General features: G+C 50.6%; 1 protein-coding gene across 3 annotated transcripts in view; it reads left to right on the forward strand.

Moving 5' to 3' along the window:
* Window positions 1–10,075, forward strand: part of mvb12a (multivesicular body subunit 12A) — a 120,328-nt gene extending 110,253 nt beyond the window's left edge. For all 3 annotated transcript variants that reach the window (XM_072491230.1, XM_072491229.1, XM_072491228.1), the window contains exons 9-10: window positions 7,108–7,167; window positions 9,063–10,075. In XM_072491230.1, coding sequence (XP_072347331.1) covers window positions 7,108–7,167; window positions 9,063–9,125 — 123 coding nt within the window. In that variant the 3' untranslated portion in view covers window positions 9,126–10,075. The remainder of the gene's footprint in view (window positions 1–7,107; window positions 7,168–9,062) is intronic.
* Window positions 10,076–16,722: the final 6,647 nt, after the last annotated feature.

Raw genomic sequence — 16,722 nt, forward strand, 5'->3', positions numbered from 1 at the left:
AGAGTACTCGTCCACGTTCAGGAAGTATGCGTTGCGGTCAGTGGAGGGGAGGGGCCCTTTGAAATCCAAACTGAGGCGTTCAAAGGGGCGGGAAGCCTTGATCAGGTGCGCTCTATCCGGCCTGAAAAAGTGCGGTTTGCGCTCTGTGCAGATGTGGCAGTTCCTGGTGACTGTACGGACCTCCTCCACAGAGTAGGGGAGGTTGCGGGACTTTACGAAATGGTAGAATCGAGTGACCCCCGGGTGGCAGAGGTCCTCGTGGAGGGCTTGGAGGCGGTCTATTTGTGCTTTGGCACATCCGCGGGATAGGGCATCGGATGGCTCGTTCAGCTTTCCGGGACGGTACAAGATCTCATAGTTGAAGGTGGAGAGCTCGATCCTCCACCTTAAGATCTTGTCATTTTTAATTTTGCCCCGCTGTGCATTATCGAACATGAAGGCTACCGACCGTTGGTCGGTGAGGAGAGTGAATCTCCTGCCGGCCAGGTAATGCCTCCAATGTCGCACAGCTTCCACTATGGTTTGGGCTTCCTTTTCCACTGAGGAGTGGCGGATTTCTGAGGTGTGGAGGGTCCGAGAGAAAAAGGCCACGGGTCTGCCCGCTTGGTTAAGGGTGGCCGCCAGAGCTACGTCGGATGCGTCGCTCTCGACCTGGAAGGGGAGGGACTCGTCGATGGCGCGCATCGTGGCCTTTGCGATATCCGCTTTGATGCGGCTGAAGGCCTGGCGAGCCTCTGTCGACAAGGGGAAGGTAGTGGACTGTATTAGTAGGCGGGCCTTGTCTGTATACTGGGGGACCCACTGGGCGTAATATGAAAAGAAACCCAGGCAACGTTTCAGGGCTTTGGAGCAGTGGGGGAGGGGAAATTCCATAAGGGGGCGCATGCGTTCGGGGTCGGCGACTATTATCCCATTGCGCACTACGTATCCCAGGATGGCCAACCGGTTTGTGCTAAAAACGCACTTTTCCTCGTTGTATGTGAGGTTCAGGGCGTTAGCGGTCTGGAGGAATTTTTGGAGGTTGGCGTCGTGGTCCTGCTGATTGTGGCCGCAGATGGTTACGTTGTCGAGATACGGGAACGTGGCCTGCAACCCGTGCTGGTCAACCATTCGGTCCATCTCCCGTTGGAAGACCGAGACCCCGTTTGTGACACCAAATGGGACCCTTAGGAAGTGGTATAGACGCCCGTCTGCCTCGAAGGCTGTGTACTTGCGGTCACCTGGGCGGATGGGGAGCTGGTGGTAGGCGGACTTGAGGTCCACGGTGGAGAAAACCTTATGCTGGGCAATCCGATTTACCATGTCGGATATGGGGGGGAGAGGGTACGCATCTAGCTGTGTGTACCTGTTGATGGTCTGACTATAGTCTACGACCATCCTTTGCTTCTCCCCGGTCTTTACTACTACCACCTGGGCTCTCCAGGGACTATTGCTGGCCTGGATTATGCCTTCCTTCAGCAACCGCTGGACTTCAGACCGAATAAATATCCGGTCCTGGGCGCTGTACCGTCTACTAGCGGCGACGGGTTTGCAATCCGGGGTGATGACGGCGGTTCAACCTTGAGAATTGCGAGGCCGCAGATAGTGAGTGGGGGTATTGGGCCGCCGAATTGAAATGTTAGGCTCTGCAGGTTACACTGGAAATCTAATCCCAGTAATGTGGGCGCGCAGAGTTGTGGAAGGATGTAGAGCCTGTAGTTCTTAAACTCCCTCCCTTGCACTGTTAGGTTCGCGATGCAGAACCCTTTGATCTCTACGGAGTGGGATCCTGCAGCTAGGGAAATCTTTTGCGTGCTTGGATGGATGGTCAGAAAACAGCGTCTTACCGTGTCTGGGTGAATAAAACTTTCAGTGCTCCCGGAGTCGATCAGGCATGGTGTCTCGTGTCCGTTGATCAGCACAGTTGTTGTCGTCGTCTGGAGCGTCCGGGGCCGTGATTGATCCAGAGTCACCGAAGCCAGTCGTGGTAGTAGTGTCGCGGCGTTTTCTTCGGACCCCATGGAGCCGTCGATGCTGGGGTCCTTTGTTGTCAACCAAGATAGTGGCGTCCATGAATCGCATGCGGCCGGGGGGTGGACAAAATGGCCGCCCCATGAATCGCACGTGGCTGGGGGGTCACAAGATGGCGGCGCCCATCCTCCCCTCGTGGTGCCCGGGACCCAAAATGGCGGCACCCGCGGGTCACACATGGGGCGCTGGGGGAGTTGGGGAGCGTTTGGGATATGCTGGGCTCGTTCTTCTCCGGGGATTGCGGCGACCCCCCGGGACCGCGTAATGGCCCTTCTTGCCGCAGCTTTTACAAATAGCTGCGCGGGCCGGGCAGCGCTGCAGGGGGTGTTTCACTTGCCCGCAGAAATAGCAGCGGGCCCCCCCGGGATGGTCTGGCGCTTTAACCGCGCAAGCCTGCGAGGGGGGGGGGTTTGTCGCGACGGGGGTCCACGGAGCCCAAGGGGCTGCTGCGCGGTCGGGGCCATAGGCGCGGGCGTTTTGCGAGGCCACATCTAGGGAAGCTGCAAGGGCCCGTGCCTCTGAGAGTCTAGCGACTCTCTTTCTAAAAGTCTTTGGCGGATTTGGGGACTGTTCATACCTGCCACAAAAGCATCGCGAATTAGCATGTCCGTGTGTTCGATCGCGTTCACCGGCGGGCAGCTGCAGCCCCGTCCCAAAATTAGCAGCGCGGTGTAGAATTCTTCTAGCGATTCTCCGGGACTTTGCCGTCTCGTTGCGAGTTGGTGGCGCGCATAGACCTGGTTAACGGGCCGAACGTAGATGCCCTTCAGTAATGCGAGCACCGTCGGGAAATCCTCTGCGTCTTCTATGAGAGGGTAAATTTCCGGGCTTACCCTCGAATGCAGGACCTGCATTTTCTGGTCTTCTGTGATCCGGCCGGGGGCCGTTCGGAGGTAGCCTTCAAAACATGCTTGCCAGTGTTTAAATACTGCTGCCGAGTTCGCTGCGTGGGGGCTGATCCGCAGGCATTCCGGGGCGATCCGGAGCTCCATAGTCTTTTAAGCTCGCTCAATAAATTGTAGCGCACAATGACTTACGAGAGAGACGAGAAGTGATGAAGTCGATTCAGGCTTTATTAAGCGAGACTTGTCCCCAGCAGTTCAGCAACAGAATGAAGCGGCAGGGAGAAGCTCGGGTTCTTATACTCCGCCTTCAGGGCGGAGCCAGGAGTCAGCAGCCAACCAGGACCCGGGATCTGTCAGCCAATAGCATCACTGCTTCACAGTCCCACATGACCCCGAATACATACCACCACAGTGAGGGTGCGTGAAAAGAACGCTACCGGTCTGCCTGCTTGGTTGAGGGTGGCGGCGAGAGTGATCTCTGAGGCGTCGCTCTCCACCTGGAAGGGGACGGACTCGTCCACTGTGCGCATCGCGGCTTTGCCGATGTCCGCCTTGATGCAGTTGGAGGCCTGGCGGGCCTCGGCTGCCAGAGGGAAAAGGGTGGCCTTAAATAGTGGGTGGGCTTTGTCCGCATACTGCGGGACCCACTGGGCGTAATAGGAGAAAAACCCAAGGCACTCTTCAGGGCCTTGGGACAGTGAGGGAGAGGGAGTTGTAGGAAGGGGGCGCATATGGTCAGGGTCGGGCCCTAGGACCCCGTTTTTCAAAACATAGCCGAGGATGTCTAACCTGGTTGTGCGGAAAACTCATTTCTCCTTGTTGTAGGTGAGGTTGAGTTTTTGGGCGGTTTGGAGAAATCGGTGGAGGTTGGCGTCGTGGTCCTACTGATCATGGCCGCAGATCGGTCCAACGCTCATTGGAACACCGAAACCCCGTTTGTGACGCCAAAGGGGACCCGGAGGAAATGGAAAAGGCGGCCGTCTGCCTCAAACGCCGTGTAGTGGCTGTCCTCCAGGCGGATTGGGAGCTGGTGGTATGCAGACTTCAGATCCACCGTGGAGAACACGCGGTAGTGAGCGATCTGATTGACCATGTCTGCAATCGGGGGAAGGGGGGTCGCATCGAGTTGCGTAAACCGGTTAATGGTCTGGCTGTAATCAACCACCATCCGGAACTTTTCCCCGGTCTTGACGACCACCACCTGAGCTCTCCAGGGGCTATTGCTGGCCTCTATGACCCCCCTCCCGCTAGAGACGCTGGACCTCAGACCTAATGAACGTCCTGTCCTGCATGCTATACCGCCTGCTTCTGGTGGCTACTGGCTTGCAATCGGCGGTGAGGTTTGCGAAGAGGGGAGGGGGGGGGCGATTTTTAGGGTCGCGAGGCTGCACATGGTGAGTGGGGGCAGGGCCCCCCGAACTTAAGAGTTAGGCTCCTGAGGTTGCACTGGAAGTCGAGTCCCAAAAGGCAAGGAGCGCAGAGGTCTGGGAGCACATATAGTTGAAAATTAGCGTACTCAGCGCCCCGTATCGCTAGGATTGCAGTAGTGCACCCTTCGATTTGCACTGAGTGCGACCCAGAGGCGAGGGGGATGGTTTGTTGCGTCGGGAATATTGGGAGCGAGCAGCGTCTTACCATGTCCGGGTGAATGAAGCTCTCTGTGCACCCTGAGTCGAAAAGGCAAGGTGTCTCGTACCCGTTAACCCGGACGGCCATCATGGAGCTCCGGAGGTGCTGTTGCTAACTTTTGCCTTAGTTTAATTGTTCCGTTTTATCACCTTTGCTCTCGAGTCGCCAGGTATCTTTCTGATACCGCCACGTGATTCAAGTCCGAGTAATGATCAATAATCCAATACACCGCTTAGTAAGATTTAAATCAAAGCACATTTATTATACACAGTAATCACTACTCATGCATAAATTCTACGTCTAAGCTACTTCTACGACTAACAGGTCAATACTTAACTTGGAACTGGCCCACCGGGTTAGGGAAACGAATGGCCTTTCTTTCGGGTTCTGAGCCTGCGGGATTCGAAGTTGGTACAGATTGGTAGCTAGGAGCGCCTATCTCGTAGCGAGCGTTGAAGTAAGACTTACTCGATTTCAGCGAGGCTGGACCGGTCACTGTCAAGGGTCGGTTCGCGTTGCTGAGTGACCCGGTCAAGAAGAGAAGCAGAGGGTCGATTTGAACTTGGCCTCTATTCTTGTAGTCCCCAGGGGCTTCCCGCCTTTCGGGGCGGACCCTGTACCTGGTCCCAAGTGATTGGACTTTGTCTCAATCACTTGGTTCGATTTTCTCCAAGGCTAGAGCGGTTCCCTGATCGATGGGTGGTGCTGAGGTGGTCGTTCACCTCCTTTTGTGTCGGCTTCTGCTGGCGCCGAAGAGTCTGGTTTTGCTTTGTGTGTCTAAATGTTGCTTATTGTTCCTGGGGATTGCTCATTAATATGCAGATGGCTGTTGTTTTGTTATGCTGATAGTTGCTGGTATCGATCTTGTCTGGCCTTTCCAGAGGTAAATACACAGCCAACCCGCAGCTGCTTGTTTGTGTCTTGTTGGCTGACTTTCCCATCAGCCTTTGCCGTTCGCCATTTTAAATCGGGAGTTAGCCATTTTAACTGGCTACAGTGCTTAGGTCGCGACTGGTCCAGGGTGACCGCGCTGAGTTGTGGGTAGCCGGCGGTGGCTTTGTGGTCGCGTAGGCGTGATCGGAGGTGCTGGGACGGCCCCGCGATGGCTGTCCATGTAGGTCGTACACGTCGAGCGGCGTAGCAGATGGCAGCCAAGATGGTCGAGCGTGGCAGGTGCTGAGGAAGATGGCGGCCCCCATGGATCGCACATGGCCGGCCGCGTGGGGGAGGATGGCCAAGATGGCGGCCCCCATGGATCGCACATGGCCGGCCGCGTGGGGGAGGATGGCCAAGATGGCGGCCCCCATGAGTCGCATGTGTTGTGCGGAGGTGGAGTCGGCAGACACGCTGCCACATTGCGGGGTCTGCGGGTCTGTGAGTCTGCGGATCGGGTCTGTGGGTTCGAGTTCTTAGACCTGGCCAGGCAGACCTTGGCGAAGTGTCCTTTTCGCACACAGCTGCTGCAGTTCGCGTTGTGGGCCGGGCGGGGGTGTTGGGACTGGCTGCAAAAATAGCAGGGTAGCCCCCCATGATGGGTGGCGGCCGCGCGGCACAGGCCTGGGGTAGTCTCGGGTCGGGGGCCCACGAGGGGGTCGCATGGTCGGCTGGGAACGTGTAAGACTCTGAAAAGCGACCTCCAGCGAGGTAGCCAGTTTTACCGTGTTGTCCAGGTCCTGGGCCCCTTTTTCGAGCAGGCGCTGTCTCACATAGTTCGATCGGACCCGCCGCCACGTAAACGTCTCGGACGGCGAGCTCCATGTGCTGAGTGGCCGTAACGGTCTGGTGGTTACAGTTGTGCGCGAGGGTTTTGAGGTCGCGTAGGTAATCATCTAGCGACTCCCTGGGGCGCTGGCGGCAAGTGGTGAAGACGTGTCGCACGTCTACCTCATTCACAGGCCGCACATAGAGGCGTTCGAATAGTGCGAGGGCCTCTGTATGGGAAGCGGCTTCGTCGAGCTGGACAGAAATGCGATGGCTCACCCGTGCGTGGAGGAGGCTCAGCTTCTGTTCATCAGTGACGGATGGCGTGGACGACGTGGCGAGATAGGCCTTGAAGCATCAAAGACAATGCGAAAAAATTTCTTTCACCTCTGCGGCCTGTGGATCGAGTTCCAGTCTGTCAGGTTTGAGGGCTGATTCCATAGTAGTATTTTAAGCTGATTAAATTGATGCGACCATCAATTCACTCAGAGACACGTGGAGAAGTAAACCGTGGTTTTAATCAGCTTAGAACTGTGCCTGCCTGTGACCGGTACAACACTGAAGGCGGCCCCACAGGTCAGCTGCTCTTATACTTCCTATAAAGGGGAGGAGCCATGGGCGGAGCCCGTAGATGCCCCAACATATCCCCGTGGGTGAAGCCACACAATGGCCCACAGGTAGAGCCCACAGGTTAATAATATAACATAACATAATACAGTGCACTGGTGAATTATCAGTAATTATACATTGACCACACACAGGCACAGTGGTTTAACCAGCCTCACCAGGACAAACATAAGGCAAACTGGGAGCTCCAATCCATTGCGACCCTTATCACCCTATTCAATTCTCAAACGTTGGTGTGTTGTGCTGCATTGCAATGATATTGAGTGCTGTAACTCATTGTTGGATCTCTCTGCAGGTACCCAATGCTAACATCAGAAATTTTCAAATTAAAAGCCACGCCGAGATAGAGAATGAGGTAAGTCCAAAGTGCCGGCAATGCTTGTTTTTTACACTGGTAAACTGTGTGCTGGCCTTACACAATTTTTACGTGACGTACTTGTTTCCTGTCCCCCTACCACACGTTGATTGGACGTGGGACTCCGGCTCTTGTTCAGACATTAAGCTCCTGGCACCAACTCTTGCCAATTCGCCTGCGGAACGAAACCAGTTTCTGAGATTGCTCCTTTTGTCCTTGTGACCTGTCTGCATCACAGAGTCAAATAAAGTACAGGAAGGAGCCCCACATCGGAGTGGTGCTCATTAATTTTTTTTAAATGTTTTTATTGATTCTCATATTTTTATGATGCATGGTTCAGCAATCACTGACCGGTTAATGCTTGCATATTTACAGAGCTCCTTCAGAGAAACCAGGCGCGACATACAAACAGAAAGAAAAAATATACATATTCAAGGAAGGAACCTTCTGAGTATTTACATGTCTCTGGCTCCTTCCGCCCTGGTTGGGCTCCCGACGTTTGCCCTGGATTGTATCGTCCAGCATAGAACGTTACAGCGCAATACAAGCCCTTCGGCCCTCGATGTTGCGCCGACCTGTGAAACCAATCTAAAGCCCATTTACACTCTTCCCTTATCATCCATTTGTTTATCCAATGACCATTTAAATGCCCTTAATGTTGGCGAGTCCGCTACTGTTGCAGGCAGGGCATACCACGCCCTTACTACTCTCTGAGTAAAGAACCTACCTCTGACATCGGTCCTATATCTATCGCCCCTCAATTTAAAGCTATGTTGGTGCTGTCCCTGTTTCTCCCTCTTTATCATAGAATTTACAGTGCAAAAGGAGGCCATTCGGCCCATCGAGTCTGCACCGGCTCTTGGAAAGAGCACCCTACCCAAGGTCAACACCTCCACCCTATCCCCATAACCCAGTAACCCCACCCAACACTAAGGGCAATTTTGGACACTAAGGGCAATTTATCATGGCCAATCCACCTAACCTGCACATCTTTGGACTGTGGGAGGAAACCAGAGCACCCGGAGGAAACCCACGCACACACGGGGAGGATGTGCAGACTCCGCACAGACAGTGACCCAAGCCGGGAATCGAACCTGGGACCCTGGAGCTGTGAAGCAATTGTGCTCTCCACAATGCTACCGTGCTGCCCTTTACCTCGGGGCCCGTCCTGCTTGGCATAGCCGCGGACTGGAAGAGGGCGAGGGGGTGTTTTTTCCCCGATTCTAGTGGGCTATTTTGCGTTTTAAGTGAGGAGTGCTGCGCTTGCATGGAGCTGGCAGGTGGGTCAGACTGAAGGATAAAGTGAGCACGTTGGTCAGGGAGTAAGGTTGATTCGATTGAGAACGGTTAGTGAAGGGATAGCAGGTGGGAGGGGTGGTTTAGGATGGCATTGAACCGCGCTAAGCGCACGGTTATTGTAAAGGCCTTGAAAAAACCCACAGCTGAAGATTCTGAGTGCCAGAGGTCGCTGAAGAAATTGAAGACTCTTCGGTTTTCGCCACAATAATAATTTGTGAGTAAATGCCCACATTTATTTCCCCCCTCACCAAAATGGCCCTGGGTTAGTGAGAGCAGAGATGGTTTTTGCCGGATGTTGGGCCTGTGAAGGACAGGTAGCTGAGCTTGATCCTGCCCTCTGCACATGTATGTGTGGAGAATACTCCTACTTCACCTTTCCTCCCCTAATGCGAGGCCAGTAATAGACACTCCTGCCTCTGTATTAATGAGGCTATCTGAGCACAACCCAAGACACCAGCCTGAGTCTTTATGACCAGTACGGTTCCTTAGCACAGGGGGGTGGGTTATTCACTCACAGACATTGAGCCAAACTCCTAGCTGACGAGGACAAAGAGGCAGAACGTTGCTACTAACCTGTGTAACTATTGTCATTTCAGTACAACTACAGCTTCATGACGGAGAAAACCGCAGCTGCCAGACTTCCTCCAACAGCCTCCTAGAGTACAGATCCCAGAGCGAGTCTGACAGAACCTCAGGATGAAGCCTCCTCACCCCGTCGGGCTTGCAGCCGATTCTTACCTCTGATTCCTTGAAGCTAAAAGCCATGATGTTGTGCATGGGCATCACTGTGAGCTATAACAAAACCCTTTTCATAGAAGTAGCCTGGGCTCAGTTTGAGATCGTCCCTGTGCAGTCAACTCACTCCCTTGCTGCTGAGATTTGGTTTGTTACTGCAGGTACTATACTCAAGTGGAGCCCACTGCATCATGCACAAAGATGCATTCCTTTATAAAATATATCTCCGTATCAAAGTGACCCCTAGCATAATGCGGAAGCCAGTTATAGAGATTAGTGTGAATGATGGGACCTACGAGAGACAGGAAAGTGATGGTCGCATTATTGGGGAGGTTTAATATCTGAAACCTTGCTGTCACTGCCAGCCGGCTGGTGTAACCAGGCAGGATGTGAAGCGGTTTTATGTAGTTGAATGAGTATGAAGAACATTCTGTGCAACCCTCCTAATTAGCAGCAAAATAGTTATCCAGTGAATTAATTCTACACACAGTGCAGCAGGGGATGAACTCCTTGGTTCACCAGCTAGCTCGTGAGACCCCCATCGACCTTCCTTCAGTGTGTGTGGTACGCTTTATCTTTTAAATCGTTCGTTCTGGTTTGTTGATCCCCTTGGCTCAGGTTTGGTGTTGTAGCCGATCAGGAGACAGGATGGGGGTGGTCTACATTACAAAGTCTGTTCATATGATTATAATTTGTTAAAGGGTCAATGTTTCACCTTGGGTGACAAGTGAGATGAATTCACTTGTGAATCTTCGACATATATATCTGTACTCCGAGTCAACACCACCCACATTCTTTGTGTCTGATTTCGAAACGTTATCCTGTGGTTTCTACAAACCAATTTTTAACAATTATTAAACAGTTCTTGAAAATAGTCGATGTCCTGTCGTATTCTATCCCCCTTCAGGCACTTACTAACTCGGGGACGACGTGGCACTGTGTTCCTGGGCTGCACCAGAAGGACTACACCGTTCTGTGCCCTGCTATCTTGGTTGAGATCAGCTAATAACAGGCAGATGACAATTAGAGCTCACCCCTCCTGGGGTGGGTCAGGGAAAAAAACTCATGACTCCCATTCCTAATCTTTGTATCCGGTGCATTCAGCCAGAAAATGGATGCAGCTGGGTGCCAGCCGAGGGAGCAGATTGAGCTCCGCTGCTCAGATAGGTCACTGATCCTGTCTCCTTTCACTTATGCAGATTAGACACTTGTGTGGGAATCATGAGCCGGCAGGAAAGGGAGGGGACAGAGGGAAGGTTTTAAGCTACGGTATGAGACACTGTTTGAGTGTCGTTGCGAAGCTGCCGAGGTGATTTTGCACCTTAGAAGTTGCTGGCATAATGGGTAAACGTGCCCTCCCCTTGTTCACATTAAACTGCAGAATGGACATTTAAAATCTACCGCACAACTTTAAATTTCAGTTGATGCCATTCTTGTAGAACGGATTAGCCCCCATATTAACCAGTGTAAGTAACTTAACTGGTTTATCAAAGCACGCGCTGACTGGAAGAATGGGTCGGAATCACAGACCTGGCTGTAATCGGATTGGCAAATCCGGTCAAGGGATCGGTCAAGAGAGATGCAGTGGCAAACATTTACGGTGATGTATCAGAACGCACAGAATAGCTACATTCCAACGAGTAAGAAGTCCGAGAGGCGGACCCACCCTCCGTGCTTAACTAGAAAGGTTAAAGATAGTACCAAACGAAAAAGAATAAAATTGTGCAAGGACAGGTGGCAGGTCAGAAGATTGGACAGAATATAAGGAACAGCAAAGGGTGACTGAAAGATTAATATGGAGAGAAAAATTAGAGTACGAAAAGCAAGCCAGAAATATAAAACCAGATGAGCCCTGATAGATATTGTAACAATAAGGGTTAAGAAAATGAGCTCTGATCCTATAAAGAACGACTCTGCACAATTAAGAATAGAAAGTAACGACATGGCAGATGAATTGCAAACGCTTCTCATCAGTCCTCACTATGGAGAATACAAATAACGTCCCAGAAGCAGCCATAAACCAGGAAATGGAAGGGAGGGAGATATGCAGGAAGATTACCTTCACCAGAGAAGTGGTACCGAGTTAAACTGTTGGGAGCTGCGGGCTGACGAGCCCGGGTCCTGATGGACTTCGTCCGAGGATCTTAAAAGAAGTGTCTGGCGAGATAGTTGAACCATTGGTTTTAATTTTCCAAAATTTCCACGATTTGGGGACGGTCCCATTAGATTGGAAGATAACAATGTAACTCCATTATTCAAAATGGGAGGGAGACAAAGGGAAACTACAGGCCAGTTAGCGTAACATCTGTCATAAGGAAAATGTTAGCTTTTATTACATGCCTTACAGCGGGGTACTTGGATAATTTCATGGCAATCAGGCAGAGTCAATGTAATTTTCTGAAAGGGAAATGTTTAACCAACTTACTGGAGTACTTTGAGGAAGTAACATGTGCTGTGGATAAAGGGGGACCAGTGGATGTACGGGTTAGATTTCCAGAAGGCATTTGATAAATTGCCACATCAAAGGTGAATGCAGAAAATAAAAAGTCATGTTATAGGAAGTCACATATTGGTATGGATTGAAGATTGGTTCGCTAACAGGAAGCAGAGAGTAGGCATAAATTGGGCCGGTGGGCTGATGAATAGCAGATGGGAGTTTAATTTAGATAATGTGAGGTGATGCATTTTGGTGGATCGAATCGGGGCCGAACCTACTCAGTTAATGGTAGGGTGTTGGGGAGAGTTCTAGAACAAAGAGAGATCTTGGAGTACAAGTTCATAGCTCCTTGAAAGTGGAGTCACAGGTGGACAGGGTGGTGAAGGCGGCATTCGGCATGCTTGGTTTCATTGGTCAGAACATTGAATACAGGAGTTGGGATGTCTTGTTGAAGTTGTACAAGTTGTAAGGCCACACTTGGAATATTGTGTACAATTCTGGTCACCCTATTAAGCCCACACCTCCACCCTATCCCTGTAACTCAGCAACCCCACCTAACCTAAGGTCAATTTAGCATGGCCAATCCACCTAATCTGCACATCGTTGGACTGTGTGAGGAAACAGGAGCACCCGGAGGAAACCCATGCAGACACGGGGAGAACGTGCAGACTCCAAGCCGGGAATCGAACCTGGGACCCTGGAGCTGTGAAGTAACTGTGCTATCCACTGTGCTACTGTACTGCCCCACGGTAGAAATAGTGCAGAATGATTTACTAGGATGCTACTGAGACTTGATGGTTTGAGTTATAAGGAGAGGCTGGATAGACTGGGACTTTTTTCCCTGGAGCGTAGGAGGCTTAGGGGTGATCTTGTAGGGGTCTATAAAATGAGGGGCATAGATAAGGTAGATAGTAAACATCTTTTCCCAAGGTAGGGAAGGGCATAGGTTTAAGGTGAGAGGAGAGAGATACAAAAGGGTCCAGAGGTGCTACGTTTTCCACACACAGGGTGGTGAGTGTCTGGAACGAGCTGCCAGAGACAGTAGTAGACGTGGGTACAATTCTGTCTTTTAAAAAGCATTTAGACAGTTACATGGGTAAGATGGTTATAGAGATGTGGGCCAAATGCGGGCAACTGGCACTAGCTTAGTGGTAAAAACTAGGCGGCATGGACAAGCTGGGCCGAAGGGCCTGTTGCTATGCTGTAAATCTCCATGTGTTCCACAGGGATCTGGGACCTCAATGGTTTACAATTTACGTAAATGACTTGGATGAACATAGAATATAACACAAAGGAATGGTTACCTTTGCTGATGACACAAAGATAGGTGGAAAATTGGCTTTGAATATTGTTGAGGCAGCTGCAGATAGATTCTTGATAAAGCAATGGGGGTGAGATGTAGATTTGAGGTTATTATTAGATCAGCCATGATTTTGTTAAATGGCAGAGCAGGCTTGAGGGGCTGAATGGCCTAACTCCTGCTCCCTGTTTGTATATTTGACTTTGGTTCCCTCACCTGCATGGTTTGCTTTTGGCGGGGGACAGTCCCCAAAGGAGCAGGGTCTATCTTCCTCCAACCCATTTCTCCCCCTCCTTAACTTTTGTGCACAATCCCAACTTGGCACTCGGATGTTTGCAACCCCCCCCCCCCCCCCCCCCCATTCCAAATAAGCAACAATCGCTGCCCGCCACTGGGACTGCGCCGCTGAGGACCCGGGATCGAATCTCGGCCCTGGGTCACTGTCCATGTGGAGTTTGCACATTCTCCCCGTGTCTGCATGGGTTTCACCCCCACAACCCAAAGATGTGCAAGTTAGGTGGATTGGCCACGCTAAATTGCCCCTTAATTGGAAAAATGAATTGGGTACTCTAAATTTTTTTTTTTTTTTTTTTATAAATCGCCGCCCGGGACAATGCAGAGGCTGGGCTGGTGGTCACTTTTGAGATCGAGCTAGGAGTTCTCAGTACTTTCAGCCACACTGTTGGCTGAAAGCTGGCTGGCCTAGCAGTCCAAAGATTCCCAAGTAAGTCCCTTTTGACAGATTTAGTTTCATGTGTACCGAGGTACAGTGAAAAGCATTGTTCTGCGTACAGTCCAGGTAGATCGCTCCATACATGAAAACATAGAACATACAATAAATACACAATGTAAATACATAGGCATCGGGTGAAGCACATGGAGTGTAGTGACAACTGTAGAGAAGACGGTAGAAAGTTCAGTTCAATCCTTAAAGAGGGTCATGCAGGAATCTGGTAACAGCGGGGAAGCAGCCGTTTTTGAATCTGTTGTACCTTCTGCCCAATGGAAGAGGTTGGACGAAAATAACCCTGGTGGGAGGGGTTTTGACTCTGCTGCCCACTTTCCCATGACAGTGGGAGGTGTAGACAGAGTGAATGGATGGGAGGCAGGTTGTGTGAGATGAACTGGGCTGTATTCACGACTTTGGCCGGGTAGTTGCCAAACCAGACTGTGATGCAGCCAGATAGGATGCTTTCTATGGTACATCTATAAAAATTGATGAGTCATTGTGGACGTGCCAAATTTCCTTAAATTACTGAGGAAATAAAGGTGTTGTGCTTTCTTGGCCGTAGGGTCAACGTGGGTGGACCAGGACAGATTGTTGGCGATGTTTACCCCTAGTCAACCATCTCCACCTCAGCACCATTTTGACAGACAGGGGCGTGTACAACACTTTGCTCCCTGAAGTCGATGAACAGCTCCCTAGTTTTGCTGACATTGAGAGATTGATGTCGTTGCACTATGCCACTAGGTTCTCTATCTCCCTCCTGTACTGACTCGTCGTTGTTTGAGATCCGAACCAGTACAGTTGTGTCGTCTGCAAACTTGTAGATGGAGTTGAAGCTGAATTTTGCCAGTCGTGTGTGTGGCTCTAGAGTTTAGTCAGGTTCTAAACATGCAGCCTTGCAGGACTATCATGGAGATGTTGTTTATCCTTACTGAATTACGGTCTATGGGTCAGGAAGTCGAGGATTCAGTTGCAGACGGAAGCCAAGTCCTAGATTTTATAGTTTGGCTGAGCTTGGCTGGGACTATGGTGTTTTAAAGTGGAGCTATAGTCAATGAACAGGAGTCTGACATAGGTGAACTTGAGATACTTCAGGGATGTGTAGGGCCAGGGAGATAGCATCTGCTATGGACCGCTTATGGCGGTAGGCGAATTACAGCGGATCAAGGCATTCTGGAAGTTTGGATTTGATGCGTCTCGTGACTAACCTCTCGTAGCACTTCATTATAGATGTCAGGGCCACCGGACGGTTCTGTGGCACTGGTATATTTCCTTCTGGTTAAAATGGTCCACTCCCATTGATCGTGTAGTACACAATAAAGTGGGCATAGCAACCAGGTAGGATTTGGAAGTGAGGGGGAAACTTTGCTCTCCCTCATTAAACAGCAAAGACTTTTTTTTATTTTTTATAAATGTTCCCAAGTTACTTGCCAGCGTCCTGGAAACTAATCTTCAAAGTGTGGAAGGTTGGCTAAACCTAAATGAAGATCTGAGGTGCAATATTTAACATTCAGAGGGCGAGTGAAGAGGTGAGCTGCTTCAATAAAATAATCTGAACACACTGGTGTGGAAAGCTTCGTCTCATAAATGTGCTCCTACAAAACTGGTTTTACAATAGATTCAAGGAACAATAACTCGGTGATGTAGTGACTGGCAAGTCACCTCTGGGGATCTATGGCCGAGGCAGGTAGTCCCACTCAGATGAGGATTTTGCTCCACTCTCTGTGTCCTGATAGGATTCCGAAGTGGGGTACCTGCTCAGACCTCCTCTGTTCCTGGTGACGTTTGGCGCAGTCATCCTCTGTTACTCCAAGGAGAGAGAGACTGTGTATTCTCAATTCAACACCTCTCGATATGCTGCTCTGTAAGAAGGGTGGCACAGTATGTTGCAGGACTCTCGATCTTCTCGTTTGCAGAGTTATTCTCCGATAAGGTGCTCCTGGGCGCTTCACTCATTCATTCAAGTTAAAGGCTCGTGCTTTCGTTTACTGGTACAAAAAACTCCACCACTTGTCACCAAAGAATATGCAAAACTTTCAAAATAGAATGTCACCCTTTTTGGCATAAGCCCACCATCAAGAACTTGAAACTGAAAACGATTCTTCTCATCTCTTGATTTTCACTCCCCTCTTTGGTATTTTAATTTTAGATTTCCATTTAACCTTTTCATTAAGACGGAGGAGCAAGGGGGAGGAATAGGAGAGCCAATGTGGGTGCTTCATGGTTCCATTGAGCAACCTGACCCTTTTGAAGAAATAGAGGACGCGTGAAATTTGGATGTGGTTCAGTTCAGGTCCAGTGATGACCCACGGCGCTTTCAGCACCACAAACTCCTGATTGACTGAATCCAGTCTTCATCTTCCACACAAACAGCAAGTTTGCACCCCATTCACAATTCTTTAATATATAAACATGACAATCAAATTCAAACCAGGAAAATTTGGCTGCGAGCCCTCAGATGTCATTTGTACCCCCCCCCCACCCCACCCCCCAAAACAATCTCCCAGTCCATCATCTGGCAGCTGCAAGGTTTCTGGGCACATGGCAGACAATCCCAACAGGCCAGCATGGACGTGCCCACAGCTGGACAGCGGGCATAAATCCCAGCGCCAGCACCAAATTGTTCCTCCAGCTTCCAAGCATTTTGTCCATAGCCTTTATTTTCTTTACATTTCTCACCTTTCCAAGTGTAAGACACAAGACTCAATTCCCTAATTTGAAGAGAAGGGGAGGGAATTCCAGGGCTTATAGGCAAGACCACATGGAAGACACTGCTGCCCATGGTGGGGTGAAGGGGGTATGTGGGTTGTAGGCAAAGCCAGTGTCAGAGGAGCAGAGTTCTTGGAGGGCTGGAGGTTAGAGAGAGAGAAAGTGGCCCAGTCTTGATGGGATTTGCATTTGAGGCTTCAGTGGGGGCCAAGAGGCATGAAAGGTCAGTGGTGAATGGGTGAGGATGCAGAGTGAAGATTTAGATGAGGTGAAGCTTATGGAAGGTGGAGGACAGGAATCTAGCTAGGAGGGCAATGAAATAGTCATAACTCTGATAAAACTCACATT

Source organism: Scyliorhinus torazame, chromosome 27, assembly GCF_047496885.1.
Source record: "Scyliorhinus torazame isolate Kashiwa2021f chromosome 27, sScyTor2.1, whole genome shotgun sequence".
Classification (NCBI taxonomy): Eukaryota; Metazoa; Chordata; class Chondrichthyes; order Carcharhiniformes; family Scyliorhinidae; genus Scyliorhinus; species Scyliorhinus torazame.